The sequence below is a fragment of the Haemorhous mexicanus genome, chromosome 5 (genome assembly GCF_027477595.1).
Source record: "Haemorhous mexicanus isolate bHaeMex1 chromosome 5, bHaeMex1.pri, whole genome shotgun sequence".
NCBI lineage: Eukaryota > Metazoa > Chordata > Aves > Passeriformes > Fringillidae > Haemorhous > Haemorhous mexicanus.
Genome location: NC_082345.1, coordinates 16,109,103 through 16,134,027, shown reverse-complemented (window position 1 = coordinate 16,134,027; position 24,925 = coordinate 16,109,103). Strand labels below are relative to the sequence as shown.

Sequence of the window (24,925 nt, the reverse complement as noted above, 5' to 3'; positions counted from 1 at the left end):
CTGATTGGGAATACCAGAGCACAAAAACTGTAGGTGTTTTAAGGGTCTCAGTCTGCAATCTGGCTCATGGCAGGAGAACACCAGACAAGGGCTGCTGGCAGCGTCACAAGAGGGTTTGATCTGCTTTTCCAAAGGGAGGGAAAATTTTTGTTTGGCTAAAAGCAAAGTCTCAAGAGACCGCAAGACAGCAGCTGAGGCAGAAAAGCGTGAGGGAGGAGAGGAGGTGTGAGTGTCCTTCAGCTCAGACACAGTCATCACCTGCAGCACCCCAGGACGAGCTGGTCCCTGACATGACACCGTAAGGAGCTGCGGATGGAGAGGCAGCAGCAGTGCTGCACCAGAACCCTGTGCCTGCAGGAGACTGCCCCCAGGCAGGAACAAACAGCCCCAAGGGCAAGATCGTGCCCTTGGTTATACCCATTCACCACACTGGTAAATGTGCAGCTCTGTGACCGTCTGGGCTAACCTGTCCTCTAAGGAAATGGTACGTAAAACATCTGGGAGACTGATCCTGCGAGGGCTCAAGCGCGTGTAATATGTGGGGGATCCTGCTGCCTGCCTGCCTTCCTTCCATCCCCCTGAGCGGTATGCAGGCAGCCCTTGGCATGTCCCCCCCCGCCCTGCCGTGCCCCTCTCTCCTGCGGCAGGATCGCTGGATGCCGACCACGCCGTGCCCTTCTCCCTTCCCACCTTCCCCGAGCCTTCACTTGTGCCGGCCTGGGAGAGCCGTGCCGTGACTCCGCTGCTTTCACAGGAGTGAATCCGGTGGGAGCTCTCTCCAGCGGCAGGGCTCAGCCCTGGCCAGCAGCTCACTGGCTTATTTGAGGCAGGGACGAGGACGAGCCGTCTGTATTGTCGCAGCAACCCCTCCCCAGCGGCTTTCCCCTCCCAGGTCACACGGGAGTCGCCTCACCGCCTGACAGGTGACAATAGGAAACTGCTCATCAGACCAAAACCGGACCAAAAGCTTGAAAACTTTTATTCAGGCGATTTGCAGCTGTAGAACTAGCTCAGAGGTGATGATGCTACTGCTCTGCCGGGTGCTTTGGGAGAGTGATTTACACCTTGTTATGCTCTCCACGGGGACTTGGGGTAGATTATTTGCTTCCCACGCCCCTACGTGGGGCTCCCTGAGACTCCACATATCCCAGCCCAGACCTGTGAGTGGTGTGGATGGCATCCTTGGAGTACTGCCCCCGCTTCAAGCTTCAGGAACTGATGGTAAAACAGCCCGGAGGCACACGGGTGATCTGAATACTGCTATTGGATACATCTCCATGTCCAGAAACTAGATTTTACCATCCCTGCTGTAGTGGCCCCAGGGGACATAAATGCTGGATCTGGAACTCTTATGGAGAGAGGTCTAGCCACCAGACCCTCCTTCCCGACTTTGTCAGCTTCCCACGGGGTGTCTGCGTGTGGTAGTGCTGCAGACACTCTGCTTGCCCTACGAGCCCCCCACAATCCAGCTGCCGGCTCCTGAATGCTCCCATGGGCTTCACAAACCCCATCCTGCCTCCCTCTGCATCCGAGGGCTGCTCTCACCCAGGGACCAGGCAAGGAATGGCATCCAAGCAGGATGCTCCAAGGAGAGTGAGCACTGACCCCTTCAGTAGCAGCAACTCTCTCATTAATTTAAATTCTGTTCAGTTGCACAAAAATGTCTTGAAAACTCTTTTAACTTAAAATGTGATTAATACCTGTTCTGATAAAATAAATAACGCATTATTGGTGGGAAGATGCAATTTCAGATTACTTGATTGCGGATAAAGCGGTTTTGTTTGCAGCAATGTGAGTATTTCTGTGGTGGAAGGGTTTGTCGCAGGTACAACACTTGTAACACCTTAATAACACGTAAATATCGTGGGAATCAAACACGGGGCTGGAAGGCATCTCTAAAGAACTCGTGCTCAACTCTTGCTCCAGGTAGGAATATCTCTGTCTAAACCATTCATGATTATATCACCTAACCTGCTTCACAAAATCTCGTGACCTTCCAATGCAATTTGCTCCACCCTACAGCAGCCTAGCAGTCAACGGTACTCTTCTAAATGAAAGCCGAAGTTTCCATTCTTTGTTCACGCTCATTAAGAACTTGTTAAGCAATCATTGGCAGGAATTTAACAGAAAAGTTCCTCCTGCTTGAGGGTACGTTTGAAACTTGCTTTGCAACACGTCAGCAGCTCAGGTACGGGCTACGCTTTTTTTTTTTTTTTTTTTTTTTTTTTTAACTACAATTTTCAGTTTCCCATCTTTAGTGACTCGCGTCCTCTTTGTCGATGATCTCCCTTGGCATCAACAGGTGTGGGAAGCTTCCGCCTGTCCCCTGCTCCTCCTCCAGTCCGTAATTAGCGTCTTCTGATGTCGGGATGTCTCTTGCCAGGGCGGGTCACCCTGCCACGCATCGCCACTCGAGCGAGACAACACAGGTACAACTGCGCTGGGACGGCTCGGGTTACCCGGCTGCGGGGTAGAGCACAAACTCCTGGAAGTGAGAAAGGAGAGAGAGAGGTGGGGAGGAAAAAAATCCTTAGGACAATTTTAAGTAGTACAGTGGGAATTAAAAGTCCCAGAGCCCCCGGCCGAAAGCGGCAGCGCCAGGGGTGGAGCCCTTCCGCGGGGCGCCGCCGCCGCTCCGGCGCTCGGGGAGGGGATGGGTCCCTCCCGAGGGGTCTCCCCGACCCGACCTGACCTGACCCGACCCGACCCTAAGTGAGGGGCGGCCCCGGGAGGGACATCTCGGTCCCGTCCGGCGGCGGGGGCGGCGCTGGCGGCGGGGCTGCGGGACGGAGCCGTGCTCTCGGCGAGGTGAGCCCGGGGTTGCGAGGCTCGGCTGGACCGGGCCTGGGCGGCTCGTCCCTCGTGTCCCGCTCAGGGAAGGGGGCGGTTTTGCACGGGGGAAGCGCGGATCGGAGCGGCCGCGCTGCCGGAGGGGCACTGGGACCCCGGCAGTGCCGGGCCGCCTCCGTGCGGCCGCCGGGGCTCTGCGGGGCAGCTCTCAGCCCTCCCTCCCGGAGGGACGGCGGCGTTTCGGCCGTGCGGTGTTCAGGGCAGCCCCTCTCGGGTTTCCGACACCTCTGTGAGGTTCGTGTGGCGCGGGCAGCGCTGTCGGGGGCAGTGGCGAAGGGGGGAGTGAGGCCGGCAGCTCGCACGCCGTGCCCGCCTGTGCTGCAGGGGCTCCATCCTGCCCCAGGAGCACTGGCGGGACGCTGGAAGGTCTGGGAGGACGAAGAGGAAGGGGTCAGCCGGGCGGAAGAAAAGCGGAATTCCGCTCTGCCAGCGGTGACTAAGAGGTCTGGCTTGGCTGAGAGGGTGGAAAGACATCAGAACTGGTGAGCGGGAGGGTGCAGTTGGCTGCCGTGCTCCCGACGTGCTCTGGAAAACGTCGGAGTCTGGACACGGGTAAGGTCTGACTAAGAAAGATGGAGATTCACAATAGTACTGTAGGAGAGGGAGAAGAGAGCACTTACTAAAGAGGCGTAAAAAAAATATACAGAACTCTTGTAACTGTAGTAACCTAAAACTATTAATGCCGCTGAAAGAAGACAAGTTTAGAAGCTTTGGCTAAAAATGAACCATCCTGGTTAAATGAACATGTTGCCTTCTAATGCGTGAGAGGTTTCTCAGAATAGACTGGATGTTTCTTAACTCTGAAGAAACCGGTGGTTTTGCACTGTTATCCACGGGGTTTGTTGCAACAGAAGCTAGAGGAGGAAATCTCAAGAAACTCAAATATCCCTCTGTTTGGGTTTTGTAGCAATCCCAGCAGCATCTCGAGTCAGTGGTTTTGTAGGAGGAAACACTGACTGGTGAGGCACATGTGAATGCCCTTCTCTTGTTCATGTGCCCTGTTTGGCAAGACACGAATGGCCATTACCCTTGAAGGCAGGAGTGTGTGGAGTTGAGTGAGAAGCAGTCTGCCTGCCAGGTTTAGCTTTGGGTGTGCAGTTCAGGGAGCAGCTCTCTCTGTGCCCCAAGGTTTCCTTCCAATGGGATTTCTGCTGACTCTGGAGGCATTTGCTCTCTCTATCCAAGCTCTATGGCTCTAATGAAGTTTTTTGTTTTTTTTTTTTTAATGTGGCTTTAATGAAGTTTTTCCTGTTCAGGGGCATCATTTTGCCAATTTACCATGCACTGAAGTTTAGTGATACCAGAAGGATGCAGCCTCCTGGATGGCCATAGAATCTTTTTGTACCAATATTTGTGTCTGTGCCACAAGGGAGAGCATTCAAACCTTCAGCAGAAGCAGCCTTTGCTGCTTTAGCTTTAGCAAGGCTGGTCACAGCAGGTTCAGAGGAGCACCAAGGAAGAGCTTGAGGAGGGAGGGAGTGTGGCCACTTCCTTTAGCAGCAATCAGCCCTACCTTGGCTTTGTCATCAGCAGATATTTTGGCACAAGGTGCTTATGAGTAATTCTTCCATCTTGCTTTCATTTTGTTTGGTCTCTAGTATAGAGAGAAGCCTTTGTGCCAGTCACAGTCACCATGAGGAGCCATGCAGGTGTGCCTGTTCCCTGTGTAGAGGTGAGACCAGAGGAGCAGGGTACCCATGTGCTGGATGTGCCTTGCTGTCAGTGCCCTGGTGGTTTGGACCAAGTTACAGTATGTGATGGCCGGAGAGACTGGGTCACCCCTCTTGTCTCCACTGGCAGCCCCCCACTAAATCACAAAGCAGTGCTATTATTCAGGTTTGTCAAAAACTTGGACCGTGTCTTCTGGTTTTGTGGTTCCTTTCTCTGCTCTCATCACTGGGCTGTGTTTTACTCCTGATCAAATTAACACTAAAACACCTCAAGTTGCTGGGTTGTTCAGGTTCCGGAACTGATTCACAGGATCTTCTTTTGAGTGGTGTTTTCACTGGGAAACAGGTGATACCCTACCAACTCACTTCTTGTAACTAATTTTTTCCTGTGTTCACTGACTTTAATTATTAATCTTAAACTGGGGTTGGAAACTCCACCCAACAGTTTAAATGAGGTCTAGAGAAATTTCAGATTATGGTATTGTGAACCAACCACTCCCCTGTCAGCGAAGGATTAAGTCATGTTTATTTAGATTTTTCTTCTAGAAAGGAAAATGTTCACACCCTTTTTTTGTACAATTGCATAGCACCTCCTGTCTATGCAAGGTTAATGTCTCCCAATCTTTAATAAGTTCAGCCTTGCAATTGTGCTGTCAGATAGGAAAATACTTCCTCAATACTCACAGGAGGTAAGTTGTGAGACAAAAAAACAGCCCCTGAGATTTTGAACGAAATGTAGACATTGACTTCAGTATAATTTCATATCAGAGGTGACACTTCCTGCTTCAGTTCTAAGTGACCTGCTCCTTGGTCTGTAAGAAATCTGTTCCAGAGCAGCAAAATAAACAGAGGTCCCCTAAATCCATGTGTAGTCTGCTGTTAGACCATCTTTCCTTGCAGTTAACGGTGACACTGAATTAACAGAATTTTCTCACTTCCTGATCAGGTGGAGTTCCGGCTTCTGTGTTCGTATGGTCTCCTCAGATGTGCCACCAAAGGGCAGCTCATTTTCCAGCCATGTGCCAGTAGTCTCTTGAGCTGTGAGGGTTAAGACAGTGTTTAGTCATAAATTTTATACCCCAGCTCACAAGAGCCTGCATGGCTTCCTACAGAAACACAGTAACAGGAAACTACTGTTTTGAAGCTGTTGGTGTCATGGAGCTGTATCAGTTTCCCAGCTCGCCCACTGCTCGCATCTGTCCTTTTGTCTCTTTGCACTTTCCAGCAGCTTTACACAGCCAAATTCTACCATCCCTTTCATTTTAAGTATTGATGAGGGGTTTATGTAGTTGCTTTCTGAAAACTAAAAGCTGTGAGGTACAAAGCTGCTCCTTTCAGTTAAAGAAGACCCAAAAAATGGTCTACAAAAAAAGGTGTTGGGAAACTTTTCTTGACAGGGTGCTGAGAATTATTCTCCTGTGTTCTTTGGGTAGAAAGTAAGATACCAGAGCTTTCTCCCCTGTTGTGCAATTCCATCTTCTGTCCTGCCTCAGAGCTCAGGGTTTGTGGGTTAGTGGTCACCTCTGATTCCTGAAGCCATCCTTCAATAGCTGCTGTTCCCCACTGTCTCCTGTGCTGGGCTCAAGAACTGTGGCAGCGTGGGGAGGAAGGTGTTGAGCAGAATAGTCTTGGGGAATTATGCAACTGCCATGAGGAAGTGAGGGGGCCACAGCCCATCCTGAAGGGGGTGGATGAAGGTCCAGAAAAAAGAAAATAAGGGGTGGGCTTCAGGTTGCTGCAGGCCTTTTTGAGCTGGGAGGCAGGTCACAGGTCCCACATCACAGGCATGTTGTGTTCTGCAGCAAGGAGGGCTGGCTGGCTATGCAGTATCTGCTGCTGGGCCTTTGCTGTTCTGTTGTTGTGTCTGTCTGGTACAAGTAAATCTTACCTCTCCATTCATGAAATAGGCACAGAAATCTGAGGAAGGTATCAAGCCATGGTGTTTTGTTTGTGCTTATGAACCTTCACTTAAGAAACAGTCAAGATCATATGAGATCCTTGCAAGGACATGCAGAATCTTGCATTTCAACAAGTGGTCTTAAGAAAGACTAGCAACAGCATTTTGTAAAGTTAAGGAAATTAATCTTCCTGGGGCTTTTTGGGTAATCCCAGGTATCCCTGAATAGTGAGGAGCAGATGTCACCAGAGGGTCCTGCTGCCCCACACCTTGGTGGCCTGGCCCCAGGGAGGGGGGCAGCTCATACCTGCACAGCTCCCTGGAGGGCTTTGGGAAAGCTGCAGGGCAGAAATGATGCTTCCCTGCCAGCCCTCTGTTTTAGTAGAATCACAGAATAAGCTGAGTTGGAGGGAGCCCACAAGGATCATTGAGTCCAACCCCTGGCCCTGGACTGGACATCCCAACAATCCCACCCTGGGTTGAGAGCATTGTCCAAATGCTCCTTGAACTCTCTCAGGCTTGTGCTGTGACCAAATCCCTGGGCAGACTGTTCAGTGCCACAGCACCCTCTGAGTGAAGAACTTTTCCCCAAAATCCACCCTAACCCTGCCCTGGTACAGCTCCAGCTGTTCCCTCCAGTAGTTTAGCCCTGTGTTCATTTGAGCAGGCAGTCACAATTTCATTGTTAGAAACCTCTGCTCTTGATCAGGCAGGTGAATTCTCTGTGTAAGTGCCACGTGGAGCACAAACAGTATGGAATTTTTAAAGGATGCATTCAGGGAGGTCACCAGTGATCCTGATATGCCCTGTTTGAGCTAAGTGCAAAGGGGATATTCTTTTGGAGTGTGCAGTAGTGAACAGAACCAATTACATTAGCTCTTGGCGTTCCATATGTGTTGGTATCAGGCTATCAATATTGGCATTCCATGTTCCATATGTTTGGGTATTCCTCAATGAGCAGGCAACTACATCTTAGCTGCTGGCTGTGTAAAAAGTCAGGGCATCTGACTGTAAGGACAGTGCATGGTGCAGCCTTGGGAAAGGCCCTGTGATTCCCCCTTAAGCTGTGATTGTGGCAATGGGTTCACACAAGCTGACCTGCAGCTACTCCCAGGCAGTCTGCAGCACTGGGACAGGAGCAGAGAAGCACAGATCCAAGCATGAGTCCTGAGCCCATCTCTCTGCTGCACACTGCCTCATTCCAAGTATTCCTAGAGAACAGCCTGGACCACAGCTCTCCACAGCCCGGGGCAGCAATTCAGAGTTTCTGCTCGTGGTAAACATGTTGGACTGGAAAGAGGAAGGGGTAGAAGCAGAAGGTGCAGTGCAGGGCATTTTTGTCTGGTCTTTGGAAGGAAAGAACCCACATGGTTTACTTTGACAATTTGTGCACTGCGTAGTTTTAGGAGGGTTTTTTCTAATTTGTTCTTGATGAAAGCTTTGCAATCTTGAATTTTCCATTGTGCTCAAAAGGAAGAAAATGCCTCTCTCTAGCTGCTCTGAAACACAGTAACTGGGAGCTGATTTAGGTAAACTTTCAGCAGCCTTTTTTTTTTTTTATTTAATTTCACTTAAGGGTGCCTTAACACCAAATGTATTTGTTGGGGATTACGCCCACTGGTTATTTCTAAATTGCTTTAGCTCTAGATCCAAGATTAGCATGTTTAATTTTGGTGTACCAAATGTTATTTAAAAGTCTACCTTGACAATTGTGCTTTGATTCTAGTTTGAGCTTTTAAGATTTTGTTTATTTTCTTGTGATTTAATGTTTCCATTGGCTTTTAAAGGAAAAGCTTTAAAAAGAAAAAATCTTGGCCTCCTGGGAAAAACAAAAGCAAGGGCGAAACCTGTTGGCAGGTAGGAGTGGAATAATGGATTTGACTTTCTCCATGAAGCAGCAGCAAAACTACTCTGGATCTTTTCTAATGTTAATCTGGGAAAATATCCTGGACTCAATATCAAGGACCATATTTAACAAAGCATTTAAACCCAGTGTTTCACCTGACCTGTGTTGAAATGCTCTAAACTTGTCTTATATCACCTGGAGTGGGTTGCAGCCCTATCTGCCTCTGGAAACTCTGGGGTGGATGTTCTGTGCCTTGCTGAGCCAACAGCACATTGCTGCAGCTGTGGGTAACCAACAGTTAGGGCTGGAACAGGATGGGACTCTGGCAGAGTGAGAGCTGCTTTGTGCCTGTTGGGATTGCTGCTGGGATGTGGCACACAGTCCTGCACAGCAAGTGCCACACGAAAAGGACTATAAAAAAATAAACAAGTTTGTTCCTTGCTCTGTGTGCCACAGGAAAAGCACTCAACAGGTCTGTCCCTGGGCCCGTGGGAAGCACAGCCTGGTTTCAGTGAGGGAGGACCTGACTCTTGTCTCTGGCTGCTCTGATACCTCTTTGTTCCCAAGTCATCTCTGTGTTGTCCCAGCTAAGTCCTAAAGCACCTCTTTCTGACAGGACCAGGAAATTTATTAATGTTTGCTTTACTTTTTAGGCAGTCACAATGCATCGCTAAGGTAAAAAACAGGAGTGAATTTCAGGCAAACACAGCTGCGTGTTTACATTGGCATGGCAGTCATTCCTGGGCTGGAGGTCTTTCCGCTTGCTTTATTTCCTCCACTGAAACTGCAGAGTGGAACTTTAGGGGTGCATCACCATCAACTGTTGGGTAGCTTCTTATGAGGCTTCATCAGACATGATGGGAAGAAATGGAGCTTTTTCTCTGGGTTCAGGGGTGTTTGCAGTGCCCCAAAGTACCCTGTGGTTTCCCTGCTGCTTTCACCACTTTTGCTGAAAAAACTGTTGGAACCAGCTGCACCTATTTACTGCTTAAGATACTTCTATCTTTCCTGTTAAGCTGTGGAGAGTCTTTTAAAAAAACCAAACCAGATCATCGCTATTTCCTTGCTGTTTGTGAGGAAGAAGTGCTGAAGGAGAGGCAGTGCTCTTAACTACTCTCCCTCAGAGCTGTGCTTCAGTCAAGCTGTTCTGTGGAAACCAAATGCTCAGGAAAGCTTCATATTTATTTTGTAGGCAAAGTTTTCTGCCTCAGATTACTGAGGTAATCTCCCCTTTGTTGGCAACTTCTCCTTAGGCTGGTTTAGTTGTGACACAAAGCTCTGCTTTCTGGGAAGTCTTCACAGGTGTGTGGCAGTGCTGGGATGTCCCTATCTTCCTGTTTAACTGGTAGAGAGCCCTTTGGTACATGCTAAAGAGCTGCCTGGCATAAGCTCTTGACAGGTTTAAGCAAATAATAAAATATGGGATGGGAAGCCATCAATAAATTATTGGCAAGTCCTTTGCATTCAAGTTGGTAAATGATGTCATGACACTTGGAATCATTCATCTTCCTTCTTTAAAGAATTTCTAAAGAATTGGATGGGTAATTTTTGGAAATCTGTGTTACCACAAAGGGAAGGGAAATAAATAAATATATGAGTAGTTCAGTAAGTCAGTAATCCTGACCACCTAATTTCTTTTTTAACCAGTTTTGTTTGCACTAGGTAGTGAAGAGCAGCTCACCAGCTGGTAATCCAACATTCAAATCTAAGTTTCATCCTTACAGGAAGAAAAAAAAACCCTAGGGACTTCTCTCTATTTGAACACTGCAAAGTACTCTGTATGAGGCAGAACTGGCAGGGTTTGGGGAGCCAGGGGCTGCAGGGCTCACCTGTGTGGAAAGGGGCCATGATTCCAGCTGGTTCCAACAAGCTCCAAACTAGACAAACCCAGCCCATTGCACGCCAAAACCACAGCTGGTCAGAGCAGCACACTCTGCCTCTGCTTGAACGTTTTTAAGAAAGGGTGGAAGCTGTTAGGGACAGGATGGTGGGGTCTTGCTCTTTCTTGCAGCTGTATGGACAGAAAGTGTGTGTTACCCTTTCAGAGTCCCAAGGAAAACAGAGGGTCTGGAGGGAAGGGCAGCTGACCAGGAGGTGGCTGCTCCCTGGGCTGCTGGCCAGGTGATGTGTCAGGTAGTGTAGAAACATTCCAAAATGGCCAGTCTGAGAGGCTGAAGGTGTCTTGGAAAAGTCATAGAACAATAAGGCTTTTGTTCAATAGAGGGGGAAAGAAAATGAGAGAGGAAAAAAAAAAATTCTGCAGAGAGTGTTTGTCTCGTTTTCATCTGAAGAGCAATTAATCCAGAATGGAAAATTCTGTTATTAAGCTGACCCATATCTTTCTTTAGGAGGCATAATATAGTTCTCTATTACATTATGCACATTTCTGGTTTGTCTGACAGAACTTCTGTTTTTACTGTATAATTATATTGATTTTATTTCTTTTAAATTTTGCAAACTTTTACCAAAAGACAAACAGGGATTAAAGTAGAGTTCTGCAACTTTCAGACAACTTTTTAATATTTTTCTTCAAAGAATATATTCCTTGTGAAATATTTCTGGGGTTTTAGCTTTATTAAGAGCCAAGCACTTCTGAGAAAAGCGTTGCCACACTGATGATGATGCCCTTCAATGAAACGTGTGTTTATACAGCTTATTTCATGCCATGTCTGCTGTCCTTGGGATCATGAAGGTTAGCTGGTATACAGGTGCTGTACCTCAAGAGGGAAGCCAGGGGTGGGGCTGGAGATGCAGAACTGGCCAGTGCAGCAGAAGAGGAGCATGGAAGGATCAGGAAGGTAATTCTGGATCCAGTTTCCTGGGAAGTGACTGAAGGATGATTATTTTCTCTGTGCTGCCTGAGAGCTCTCCTGTGCCAGGAGCTCTTGTGTTGGGGACATCCAGGACACACAGTAAGGAGCAATGCTCCATAGGGCTCTTTTCCCCCTTTTTATTCTCCTCTTTGTTTTATCTCCCTCCTCCCAAAATGTGCAGTCTTGGAAGGCCACAGTGCAAAGTAGATTCTTGTGGGAAAGTGCTGTTACCTGTCTTAATGTGATACGTGCTGGGGACTGAGCTCTGCATAGGACTGGTGTGTCCTCAGCAGGAGAGAAGAGGGGAAGCAAAGCTCTCCCCATGCTCTGTTTGGATATGCCATTTATGAACATCACCCCCTTTAGTCTTTCATAGGTACTTCAGGGTTATCTCTCTCAAGTGATTGTGACCATTCCCTTGTTCACTTGGCTCATGGTCTCTGGTTTTTGCTTTATAACCATTCCTGGAAATCAGATGAACAGGCAGAGTCCAGTAGAGAGAACTGTAGAAGGAAGTCACTCAGCTGCACCTTGCTATTACAGCCCAAGCTGAGATCTTGACATTTAAATTTGTGTATAATGATGAAGCCAAACAGAATCCTGTAGTATGCTGGCAGAGGTATGAGAAGTATAAAGCACTCTTCAAAATGGCACCTATCACCAGAGGGAAAATGAATTAGGCACATGAAGTCTGGCAAGTTAAATATGGCAACACCGTGAGACTATAGAAAACAGTGTTTGAAAACAATTTCCAAATATAGTAAAGCTACCAATATTATTATTATTTTTTCCTGTTGCAGAAGGAACGTGAAGCTTGCTAGAGCGGCTGAAGGTTGGTAGGGAATGAGATTGGAAGGGAGTTCAGAGATCACTTTGAAACAACCCAGAATTAATTTCTGCATCTGGCTACAGGTAAGAGGAACTTGGGGATGCTGGGCCCTGCTGTTTGTGAACAGAGAAGGGCTGGTGGGAGGTGTGGTGGTTGGAGTCTGTCTTGGGCATAGTAGTCTTGAAATGAGAGTTTTCAGTTCTTGAAGAAGTATGGAATGGAGTCACAAAACTTCTACCTTGGATTTCCAGACTTTGTCCTGCTCAGGGTTGAGGCAGTCCTGAGGGACACTGGACATTCTCCAAGAACAACATCTGAAAGGCACAGGAACAGGCCAGCCCAATGTGCCAAAAGACAAGCCAACAGGGAAGAAAACTGGCCTGGATGGAACAGGGAGCTTTTGATTGAACTCAAGAGGAAAAAAATATATTTACCAGCTTGGAAGAAGGGACAAATGATTCAGGAAGATTACAAGGGTGTCATTAGGTTATGCAGGGAGAAAGTCAGAAAGGCCAAAGGCCCAGCTAGAATTTAATTTGGCATATGCCAAAAAAAGATAGCACTTTTTTTTTTTTTAATCCAAATACATTAATAACAGAGAGCCAAGGAGACTCTCCATCCTTTATTACATGTAACTCTCCATCCTTCATTGCATTGCCACCAAGGATGAGGAAAAGGCTGAGGTACTTGATGCTTTCTTTGCTTCAGTCTTTAACTGGAAGACCAGTTATTATCAGGGTGTCAGCCCTGATTATCAGCCCCCTGAGCTGGGAGATAGGGACAGGATAACACCCCTGCAATCCAGGAGGAAACAGTGACCTGCTGTTCCACTTAAAATTGCACAATCTGTGGGGCCAGGTGGGATCCACTCAAGGGGACTGAGGGAGCTGGTGGAGAAGCTTGTGGAGCTGTTCTCCATCATGTACTGGCAGCCCTGGTTAGCTGGGGAAGTCCCAGAAGACTTAAGGTTAGCCAATGTGACACCCATCTACAAGAAGGCTGAAAGGAGGATCTGGAGAGCCACAAGCCCATGAGCCTGGCCTCGATACCAAGGAAGGCTGTGGAACAGATCATACTGAGTGTGACCACCCAGGGGCCACGCCCAGCCAGCACACATTCATCAGAGGCAGGTCCTGCTTAACAAACCTGATCCTACCAATTTCTGATTGTCTAAGTGTAACAGCAGTACTGACCATTTTCCCTTCATCTCAGGCTACTGCTTATTGTATTCAGGAAGGCTGATGAAATGTAATAATGTTGCCATGTCTGACTATCTGATTTTCTGTTTGTGGCCTTAGCTTAGGTACATCATTGATACTCTCTGTTTCAAATAACAGAGCCTGTAGATACTTTTTCTGGACAGCTTCAGTGAGATGCCATCATATCTGTGGCTGCTTTGTGTACAGTGATCTATCTGGGAATCAGCAGCTATCACAACTGCCCTATCACTTCTTCCCACAGTCTGGTTGGTTTTTTCTTTTTTTGTAGAAGGTTGTTAATCTCATTCTCTGACTCTTTGCTCTGGCTTGCTTTTATGGCATCTTATCCCACAGAGTGTCCATCCAGCACTTCATTATAGCTATACTAGAGGGTGTGTACACTTCTTTCTTTTATTTCAGGAGAAAACATAGTTCTAAACCCACTCTAAGTGAATTGATATTGCAGGGTTCATTCTGAAAAGCTGAAGTCATGATAAATACAGAAGATGCAGTTAAGAGACAGGTGCCTTAAATGTCCTCTGCCTTCAGCAGCAGTATTTTATTGGTCTAATATACTACATTTACAAGATTTGCTCTCCTCTTATCTCAAACATTCACAGGTGCTTGGTCTGCCATCCTCTCTGGGTTCAGGAGGAGGAGCTCTAAAGCTGTCAGTAAAATGCTAAAAACTAATTCCCCTAAGTACTAGGGGAATTTGCTGGTGGATGCATCCCTGTTTGGCATCACTCTATGTTTCCATGCCTAGCAGCCTGATTAGTTACCTACTGAATGCTGTTATTGTCAAATCTCCCCTCTTCTACTCTCATTAGTAATGAAAATATGGAGAAAATTGAGATCTCCAGCTCTTTCCTGGTGGGTCCCCAAAATACTTGTATCAGGCTGCTCGTGATGGATGATATTTATTGTTCCAGACTCTTAGCAGCTACCCAGGTATGCAAAGGTTTGCTGCACTTTTCCCCCTCCTCTCTGCTTTTTGCGACCAAATTTGTAGTAAATTTACAAACACCCTCTCAGGTGTTTTGCAGTTCCTATGTCTACACATTTGCTTGAAAGGACATTACTAATCACAAGGGTATTTATTTCATTCCCCTGAAGACAACAGGGGCTGGCACAAACACTTTTTCCAAGGCTAATCAAAGCTCTGTTGCTGTGTTTGTGCTGGGTGTACATTTAAACATAGCTTTTATAGTTTAATGCCATAAAGTAGTTAAAATCTCGATAAAAATACACAAGAACTAGCATTAATAAAATAAAGAAAGAAGTGAAGCTATACCACAGTGTACTTTCATTTAGCCTATGAAGACTGGATGTTCATGACAAATTCTGGCTGATCTCTACCAGATCCTCCAGCCAGCCCCAGGCTAGACTCCTCCAGTGCTGGGTCCCTTGCTGCAAGAGCTGCCACTCCCTGTTTTGCTACCCCAGCAATACTTTCCCTAAGTCCAGAAGGATATTTTTAGTGCCCGGAACTGCAGGAATGACAGTTGACTTGGCCACAAGAGGGCCCAGCTATTGCTTGAAAATGTTGGGATCAACCAAAGCATCTTGCCCAAGATGCAAAACCATCTCTAACCAGTTTCTCTGCATGTTCTGAGGTACAACAAAGAATTACACTGCAAATCCATTTTAGTTAATAGTATATTGTAACTATAGATACACATATATTTGCTACTAGTTAGATCATCTCTTTGCACCCTCTTTCCTGTAATTTTCTGTTAATTTGCAGGCCTATCCAGCTTCATAGGCTAAATCTCTTAATTACCTAGGTATAAGCTGTATCAATTAAATCCTAGAAGGGAAACAATAGTGAAGTCCTTATTGAGATTCTCCATTTATATTCTGTTTTTGAAACAACACTTGCACTTCTACAATATGGACAACTGTAGTTTTCCTGTAATCATCTGATCACGTCTGGCTAAAACACTTGGTTTTTTACTTGCTATAGTAAGATTTAGACCTGGAGGTTTTGAGAACTGCAGAACTCATACTCTGAGAATTACACAGTTCTAACGTAATTATGTAAAAATAATCCTAATTGCTTTCAGTGCAAAGTGAGAATGTAACATTGTGTTCTCTGACATCACAAATGCATGCCCTTAAAGAATGTTTACAGTTAATTTCTTCCTCTTGTTATGGAAGAATTTGTCTATTTCAACTGTCATGTAGATCATATGATGTTTTATAAGAATATCACTCAGTAATGAAGTTTTTTTTCTTATTAGGAATGATTTGCCGGGTTGCAGGGACTTCTAAATATCTGCTGTTACAATTTGAAAAGTTGAGGATTACAGGAATGCAGGATGCTTTCTTGGCTTCATGTAAACTGGCTTCATGCACAATGCATGTTGTACCATCAGTCATTCAATTATCATCTAGTTTGGATTGTTTCCTTTTTTTGCTGTCTGGGATTTTCCTATCAAGGAAATATCAGTGAAGCACTGTTAGTCATGTAGGGCAGGAAATCACTTTCCTCAGGGCAGGGTGGACTAAAAGGAGGCATGAGCATGTGCAGATCCATCACCAGCAGACTGGTGGCAGTCTTTGCATGGTGAAGTTACAAGATAATCAGTGGTGGCAGCCCTGTCTCTAGTTCCTTTGTTTTATCGCTTTTGTGCTTCAAACAAGGAATCCTTGATGTTTTTTTTATATTAGGTTTTACATTGTGCAGTGAAGTGTCTCTTTGCATTTTGCAGTTTTTCTTTGGACACGTTTTTGTTTGCATATTTCAAACCCTGTATTGGTTAACTTGGCTTTTAAATTTAATAAGCAAGGCCATGAAAATTATAGGCAGCATTTTGATGGAAAGAACCTAGGCAGAAAAGGGCCCCTGGACTACCAAGCTGACAAGGAGCCAGGAGATGTCCTCACAGCCTGTGGAGCATGGCCTGCAAGGTCATGGGGGGTGATCCTTGCCCACCACTCAGCACTGGTGAGACACACCTGGAGGGCTGGTTCTGGAATCCCAGGATGAGGGAGGCGTGTCCATACTGGAGCAAATCCGGCAACAGCCACTAAGGCGAGAAGGGGACTGGAGCACACGGTGCACGAGAAGAGGCTGGGAGAGCTCTGCCGACTTTTCTGGGACTAGAGCAGGCTGGGCTGTGTGTTCAGGGTGTGGTGAAGGCTGAAGGTGGGTGGGTAAAGGACACAAGTGAGACTCTCCTCTGTTCAATGCAGAGATGGTAGGAGACACAATGGGCACACCTTGAAGTGTGGCTAGTTAGAATGAAAGGAAAGGTGGTGAAATACTGGATCAGGTAGCCCAGAGTGGTTGTGGAGTCCCTGTGTTGGGACAAGAGTTGTCATGAGTCCATCCATGGTGCTGCCATGCATGGAAGGATTTAGAGAGAGGAGAGCAGCCTGGGACACTGCAGAGCAATATTTGTTTCAAGCAGCTGAGGAGGAACTGCAGTAAACCCTGTATTTAGGGGCTGTACTGATAAAGGAGGGATTTTATCAATGTGCCAGCATGTCTCATGCAAGGGAAGGTCAGCCACCCTTGATCGTGGAAGCAAGGGGGAACTGTCACAGAATGAGGGGCACCTGAGCATGGCAAAGTCCTTCTGAGAGGTCCCTGGCATATGCAGGAGTACTCCCTAATGAACGAGTTAAGTATTTGGTTAAAAGAGTGTGTTTGCAAGGGGGCATCCTGTACTTAGGGCTTGGGGTGGCAGCAGGCGGCTCTATGGAAGGCTCAGTTCAGTCATCGTGGCAGCCCCAGCAGCGGCCTGAGAGCTGGGAATTCTTAGCCAAGGAGGAGAAAACAAAACAAGCCATTTTCCCACCAGTCTAAAGCTCAAAGTGTAGAAACAGTGAGGTTTCAATTTCCACCTTTTCTTAATATTACTTTTTAACTAACTTATTTGTTCATGGTGCATCTTTGTGACCTTTGTATCAGCTACTCATAACAGATGAATGATGTCACATCCTTGCCTTTTTTTCCTTCATGTTCCTTTTCATAAAAAGCAAGTGACTGACCATAGAGTTGTAGTCATCCTTACAGACATTAATTTCTTCAAAATCCTTTCACCTGAGCAGGGAGTTCTGTGGTCTCTTGAAAGCAGGACAGGTGAGTTTTGTGCCTTCTCTACAGCACTGCATCTGTCCCACCTAGTCTGTGCCACTTTGCCTTCTGCAGTTTAAAAACTTATTTATAGGGTTAACCCAGCTGTGGTGTGTGGAGGGTGGGGAATGTAAAGGGGTCTCTAAACGGGTCTCTAAATGGCACCTGTGCTGCCAGTGCTACAGGCTTGGACTGCCTGTAGCACTGGCAGCACATGGTGGCATTTCTGTGTGGGAGGAGAAACTTTCTGGGGATCCAGAGCTGATCATTTGTGTATTGGCTGCCTCTCCTCTGTGCCCTAAGTCCCTGTGCCTTGCATTAGGATACCACCCAGTGCATCTAAGAAGCCATTTTCTGGGCACATGAGAAGTTCCATATGTGACCCAGGCACGGTGATCAAGAGAGAAATGACAAATGCGACTGTGCCAGCAGAGTTCTCTGTACTGTTCGCGGCTTGTTTGGTTTCCTCCTCCAGGAATTTTTTGTATATCTGTCTCACGTTCAAAATGACAGCAAGTTCTAAAGCGTGAGAGATGAGTTCTCTCTCTAATGGTATTCCCAGAGTTTGTTGTGCACTGCTTTGAAGGTGGGACACAAACACTTGCGAAGGAAGACTCATACTCTGCTGCCTCATCTGTCAGTTTTTTTTCTTTCCTTCCCTTCAGGCTGTCTCAGGAGACCAAGCTGTGGCTGGAGAGAGAGAATGCTCAGGATGCCCAGCTGCCTCCTAAAGCTGACCAGGGTGGTGCTGAGCCACAAGCCCTGTGCCCTGTTTATCCTCATCTTTGTGTTCGTATCCTTTGCCTACATCAAGTTGTACTGGGGCATTGAGGAGGACCCAAAGAGCCACGGCCCCACCTACAGCTTGTCTGCTGAGATCGGCTGTGCTCACCATGTGCCTTCTCCCCTCATCACTGCTGGTGGGCCCTCTCCTTCCGCAGGAAACGTGTTTTTTGTGGAGACCTCAGAGCAAACTTCCCCAAGTTACCTGTTCTCATGCTCTGTGGAGTCAGCAGCCAGGTCACACCCCACGTCACGGGTCGTGGTGCTCATGAAAGGCTTGGCCAAAGGGAACGCCTCCTTGCCCAAACACTGGGCTTTCTCCTTGCTGAGCTGCTTCCCCAATGTGGAAATCCAGCCTCTGGACTTGACAGAGCTCTTTTCTGGAACGCCTCTGAAAAGGTGGTACTTATGGCCCTTGCGGCACTGGGAACCTCATTTTTTACCTGTCCTCTCTGACGCCTGCCGAATTGTCCTCATGTGGAAATTTGGTGGCATCTACCTGGATACAGACTTCATTGTGCTTAAGAACTTACAGAACCTCACCAATGCCCTCGGCATTCAGGATGACAGTGAACTGAATGGGGCCTTTCTGTCCTTTAAGGCCAAGCACAAGTTCATGGAGCTTTGCATGCAGGACTTTGTGCAGAATTACAATGGCTGGGTCTGGGGGCACCAGGGCCCAGGGCTCCTAACTCGCGTCTTCAAGAAGTGGTGCTCCCTTGAGACTATCAAGAGCATGAGCTGCAAAGGTGTGAGTGCTCTTTCCCGAGAAGTTGTTTATCCTATTCCCTGGCAGAACTGGAAGAAGTTGTTTGAGGCAGTCACTGCCTTGGAGCTTCAGGAGCTCCTTAAGAGCACCTATGCAGTGCACATATGGAACAAACTGAGCCATGAGACCAAGTTAGAGATCCCCTCCCAGGCTCTCCTGGCTCAGCTCTATTCCCAGTTCTGCCCTGCCACCTACACAAAGATGAAACAGGACTCTGAAGAGTTGTCAAGGCGTGCAGTGTGACCTGGGGGCCCTTGGCTGCAGAGATATTCCCCAGGCTGAAGGAAACCGAGTGCCTTTGACCTTTCCCAGAGTTGGTTTCTAGACCCCCGAGCAGGTGTTCCGTGTGACAGCTTGGTGGTTTTATACCTGATATTCCTGACATTTCTGCCTCAGATCCTTTGTGTTTCAAATTTACAGCAGAACCTGACTTCAGCCTCTCTTGCTGTCCTTCACGAGACCTGTTGCTGCAGGGAAGGCTGAACCCATTCATCAGCATCCCTCAGCTGGTCCTGTCTTGGTGTTCTCCAGTGGCTCCTCCTGTGAATCCCAGCCTGAGCAGCCCCTTGTGATGATTCAAGAGCTGTAGGGACCCTTGGCTTGCTCTCTGTAACATTTCTGATTTTGTGAATCACTGCCAGGCAGTGCCAAAAGTCACAGCTTGCTGGGGCTCAGGTCAGAATTCCCTGGCTGGCAAAGATTATTAACATGTGGGGAAATACATGAAGAGTATATGAAATTTGCTTTAGGAAGCAGGAAAATGTTTGGATCCCTGTGTGGCTCACTGTGAAGTTGTTGTAAACTTCTGAAGTGAGAAAAGGTCAAATGATGCTTCCTACAGTTTCTGATTCCATAGCAGAGGGATGACTTGTCTGGGACACCTCAGGAAAACAACTAGACAAAATCAGTTCTTTGAGGAGCAGAGATTATGAATATCCTTACTCAGCTGAAGTAGTTCTTGTGGAGACCAACATCTCAGCAGCAATTGTCACACCCTGAAGGGGCTCTGCATTTCCTGTTTCTGCAGTGCTGTGAGGAGGATTACATCCCTTTCATTGGAATGTTGAGCCCAGTGTGGAAATCCAGAGGACGACCTGTCCACATCAACAGAAGGACTGGTTGCAGGACTCCAAGCAGTGTCAAAATAAAAAGAAAGGGACAAAAATAAAAACTCAGAAGCACATGAAGGTTGGAAAAGACCTCCAAGATCAGGGAGTCCAGCCTTCAATTCAGTATCACCATACGCACAAGCCTGTATCCCAGAGTGCCATGTGTGCCATTTTTTAGAGCACTTGCACTTTCAGGGATACTGACTCCACCGCTTCCCTGGGGAGCCTGTGGCACACAGTGCTCAGGCACTCTGAAATTTTTCCTCGTATCCAAGCTGAACCTACCATGGTGCACAGAGTGCTGCATCCAGCTCTGGGATCCTAGCACAGGAAGGACAGGGAGCTGCTGGAGCCAGTGCAGAGCTGGGAAACCAAGGGGATCAAAGGGATGGAGCAGCTTTGCTGGGAGGAAAGGCTGAGGGAAGTGGGAGTGTGTTCTGCCTGGAGAAGAGAGGCTTTGGAGTGATGTGATCGTGGTCCTTCACTTCCTGAAGGGAGCTTAAAGGAATATTGCTGAGAGACTCTTGACAAGGGCCTGCAGTGACAGGACAAGGGAGAATGGCTTCACACTGACAGAGAGCAGCTTTAGGTTGGATATGAGGGAGAAATTCTTCCCTGTGAGGGTGGTGAGGCTCTGGCACAGGGTACCCATAGCATCTGTGGCTGCCCCTGGGTCCCTGGAAGTGTCCAAGACCAGGTTGGATGGGACTCCAAGCAGCCTGGGATAGTGGAAGGTGTCCCTGTCCATGGCAGGAGGGGTGGAACAAGATAATCTTTAGCGTTCCTTCCAACCCAGACCATTCTATTGATTTGCCCTCATCCTGTGCCTTGTTCCCTGGGAGCAGAGCCTGACCCCCAGCTGGCTGCACCCTCCTGTCAAGGAGGTGTGGAGAGCAATAGGGCTCCCCTGAGCCTCCTTTTCCTCCAGGTTAAACACCCCCAGCTCCCTCAGCCACTCCTCATCAGACTTGTGCTCCAGCCCCTTGCCCAGCTCCGTTCCCCCCTCTGGACACACTCCAGCCCCTCCATGTCCATCTTGCAGTGCCAGGCCCAGAACTGGACACAGCCCTTGGGGCGAGGCCTCCCCAGTGCCCACAGCAGGGGGACAGTCACTGCCCAGGTCCTGCTGGCCACACCACTGCTGACCCAGCCCAGCAGCCATTGGCCTTCTTGCCCACCTGGGCATGCACTATGGACCGGCAGGCCCCGGCCCTTTCCTGCTGGGCACTTCCCAGCCACTCTTCCCCAGCCTGGAGCTGCTGGGGGTTGCTGTGACCCAGGGGTAGTACCTGGCACTCGAGATCCTGTTCAACCTCAAGGATATGAAACGGGACTGGCTCTGACAGTGGGCCCTGGGACACAGCACCAGTGACCCACTGCCCGCTGGATTAATTCCACCACCACTCTCTGGGCCCCGCCATGCAGGCACTTTATTCCCAGCAAACTGGCAACCTGTTAAATCTGTGGGCTGCAAGGACAACGCTCTCCAGGAGAGTGCTGTGGGAGCAGTGATCAAAGGCTTTAGAAGGCCTGGGTACACAACATCCACAGCCTTTCCCCATCCACTGGGTGTTCACAGAAGGAGGTTGGGTCAGTCAAGCAGGACCTGCTTGAATTTGTGCTGGCTGGGCCTGATGCCCCAGTGGTGCAGCATACATGGTGTCATTGCACTCCAGGTAATCTGTTCCATACCCTTCCCAGGCTCCGAGGTATGACAGGCCTCTGGTTCCCCCAGTTGTCCTTCCAAGCCTTCTCATAGAGGGGTGTCACATTGGCTATGCTCCAGTCACCCAGGAGCTCTCCAGTTCACCAGGTCTCCTGATAAACGATGGAGAGTGGAGCTTTGTGGGCTGCTTCACCAGCTCCCAGCAGAAGGATGGCATCTGCCTAGACTTGTGCATGTCTGGGCAGCACAGCAGCTCACCAACAACTTCCTCCTGCAGTGTGGGGACTTTGTTCTGCTCCCTGTTTCTGTCTTCTGGCTCAGAGGGCTGGATATGCAGAGGGTAACTGGGCTTTCGGTTAAAGGCTGAGGTCAAGAAGGCATTGAGTACCACAGCCTCTCCCTCATCCCTGGAGGTCATGTTCCCACCCCAGCATGCAATAAAGGATGGAGAATCTCCTTGGCCTCTTTTTGTTATTAATGCGCTTGGAAAAGCATTTTTTCTTAACTTTTATGCTGGTGGCCAGATTGACTTCTAGCTGGACTTTTACCTTTCTAGTTTTCTCTCTGATTAACTTTGTGACATCCTTGTAGTTTTCCTGAGTTGCCTGACCTTTCTTCTAGAGCTGCTAAGCTCTCTGTTCTTCCCTGAGTCCCAGTGGAAGCTTGCTGTTCATCCAGGCTAGCCTTCCCTGAACCAGCTTCCGGCACATTGCAAGGGGCTCCTGCTCCACCTCTATGACCTCCTTCCTGAGGAACCTCCACCTTCCTGGGCTCCCTGGCCCCTCAGGACTGCCTCCCAAGGGATTCTCTCAACCTCTGGTCTGAACAGACCAAAGCCTGTTCTCCACACATCCAAGGTAATGGTTTTACTGACCTCCTTCCTCCTTCTTCCCTCCCTTCACCGAGAACTGAAATCGAATCGTGTCATGATCACTGTACCCAAGATGGTCTCTGGCAACCTCCTCTCCCCGCAGTGCTCCTCTGTTTGCAAGCAGCAGATTCCCTGGGACACCTCCCCTGGTGGGCTCGCCTGCCACCCGTGTCAGCAAGTTCTCTTCCACATGCTCCAGGAACCTCCTGGAGTGTCTCTTGCCTGCTGCTGGGATTCCAGCAGACCCCTGGTAAGTTGAAGACGTCACTGAGGTTGTAGGCAGTGGATGATGTGGGGTCATCCATCTGCCCCTAATGCAATTCCTTGCCCACCACTCAGCACTGGTGAGACACACCTGGAGGGCTGGTTCTGGAATCCCAGGATGAGGGAGGCGTGTCCGTACTGGAGGAAATCCGGCAACAGCCACTAAGGCGAGAAGGGGACTGGAGCACACGGTGCACGAGAAGAGGCTGGGAGAGCTCTGCCGACTTTTCTGGGACTAGAGCAGGCTGGGCTGTGTGTTCAGGGTGTGGTGAAGGCTGAAGGTGGGTGGGTAAAGGACACAAGTGAGACTCTCCTCTGTTCAATGCAGAGATGGTAGGAGACACAATGGGCACACCTTGAAGTGTGGCTAGTTAGAATGAAAGGAAAGGTGGTGAAATACTGGATCAGGTAGCCCAGAGTGGTTGTGGAGTCCCTGTGTTGGGACAAGAGTTGTCATGAGTCCATCCATGGTGCTGCCATGCATGGAAGGATTTAGAGAGAGGAGAGCAGCCTGGGACACTGCAGAGCAATATTTGTTTCAAGCAGCTGAGGAGGAACTGCAGTAAACCCTGTATTTAGGGGCTGTACTGATAAAGGAGGGATTTTATCAATGTGCCAGCATGTCTCATGCAAAGGAAGGTCAGCCACCCTTGATCGTGGAAGCAAGGGGGAACTGTCACAGAATGAGGGGCACCTGAGCATGGCAAAGTCCTTCTGAGAGGTCCCTGGCATATGCAGGAGTACTCCCTAATGAACGAGTTAAGTATTTGGTTAAAAGAGTGTGTTTGCAAGGGGGCATCCTGTACTTAGGGCTTGGGGTGGCAGCAGGTGGCTCTATGGAAGGCTCAGTTCAGTCATCGTGGCAGCCCCAGCAGCGGCCTGAGAGCTGGGAAATTTTAGCTAAGGAGGAGAAAACAAAACCAAAAGTTTTATTGCCACTGCCTAAAATTTATAGTGTAGTGATAATGAGGTCTGAATTTCCTCCTTTTTTTTCATGATTACCTTATAGTTAGACGGCTTCTTTGCCGTGCTACGTACATCCTTTTTATGAGCTACTCACTGGAGTGATGTCACATCCTTCATCTATTGTGTTTTTCCATGTATTCAGATTTTTTCTCTTGCCGTTTCTTTTCAGAAGGAGGAAGTGCCAGAACATATATTTATAGGCGCTCTCAGTGACACCAACCTCTTAAAACTCTTCTCCAGCTAAGCAGTGAATTCTGTGGTGTCTTGTAAGCAGCAACAGGTGAGTAGAATTTGCAATTTCTTTGCAATGGCCCATGTGTTTTTCGAGGAAGAGATAGAGCCAGGCTTCCTGTATTTGTTTTATAAAAGAATTGCACGGGCTATTGCAGTCTTGAAACCCTTGCCCTGTCTGCTCCAAAAGCAGAAATGTATTTCTAACTTTATAGAGATGTGACGGTAGTTAACCTCGGTCCTTTGCTCAAAACGTGCCGATAAGCTAGAACCTTGGTTGTTGTTAGGTTAACGTGGCGCTTTCCTGCCGCTTTACTGCACAGGAACTTCTACCCAAGCCTCTACCGCTTTCTCTTCCTATGCTTGCAAAGCAAAACCTTTTTTACAGGATTAACGCAGCTGTGGTGTGTGGAGGGTGGGGAATGTAAAGGGGGGTCTAAATGGCAGGGTGGGCTGGCTTGGACTGCCTGTAGCACTGGCAGCACATGGTGGCATTTCTGTGTGGGAGGAGAAACTTTCTGGGGATCCAGAGCTGATCATTTGTGTATTGGCTGCCTCTCCTCTGTCCCCCTGTGCCTGGTGCAGAGTGGTGGCTCCATGCTCTGACATTTGGTTGGCTCCCAGTATGGCTGACAAGTTGTTTCTGGCCACAGGGGAAGCTCTGTATGTGACCCAGGCACAGTGATCAATGAGCAATGACAAATGGGACTGTGCCACCTGAGTGCTCTGTTGTGTTCTCTGCCACTTTGGTTACAGCTGCTGGATTAAAGCTTTTCCCGTTTCCGGAACCTTTCTGTCCTGGAGGGTAGGGATTTGGAGATGGAGCTCAGGGAGGCAGGAGAAATGATGGAATCCTTTAGGTTGGAAGAGACCTTTGAGTGCCTGGGTCCAACCCCAAAGCCCACTCTGCCAAGCCCACCACTTAACCCCGGTCCTAAGTGCCACAGTGCTACGTATCTGTTAAATACCTCCAGGGACAGTGGCTCCACTGCTTTCTTGGACAGCCTGTGCCAATGCCTGGTAACTCTTCCAGGGAGTAAAATTCTGAGTAATGTCCACTCTAACCTCCCTTGGCACA

The 24,925-nt window shown here is 48.3% G+C and overlaps 1 protein-coding gene across 23 annotated transcripts in view; it reads left to right on the top strand.

The window, feature by feature from the left end:
• Positions 1–2,070: 2,070 nt before the first annotated feature.
• Positions 2,071–24,925, top strand: part of A4GALT (alpha 1,4-galactosyltransferase (P blood group)) — a 35,278-nt gene continuing 12,423 nt past the window's right edge. For 6 of the 23 annotated variants that reach the window (XR_009486465.1, XR_009486474.1, XR_009486473.1 and 3 more), the window contains exons 1-3: positions 2,245–2,429; positions 11,877–11,988; positions 22,490–22,636. Coding sequence is in view for 1 of the 23 variants with exons in the window: in XM_059846083.1 (XP_059702066.1) it covers positions 11,920–11,988; positions 22,490–22,636 (216 nt within the window). In the remaining 22 variants the exon portion in view is untranslated. Of the gene's footprint in view, positions 2,189–2,243; positions 2,512–2,665; positions 2,809–3,251; positions 3,403–4,448; positions 4,523–11,876; positions 11,989–18,987; positions 22,373–22,421; positions 22,637–23,785; positions 23,897–24,925 lie in introns of those variants that run through there. The other 17 variants (XR_009486464.1, XR_009486469.1, XR_009486471.1 and 14 more) reach the window with 17 other exon arrangements.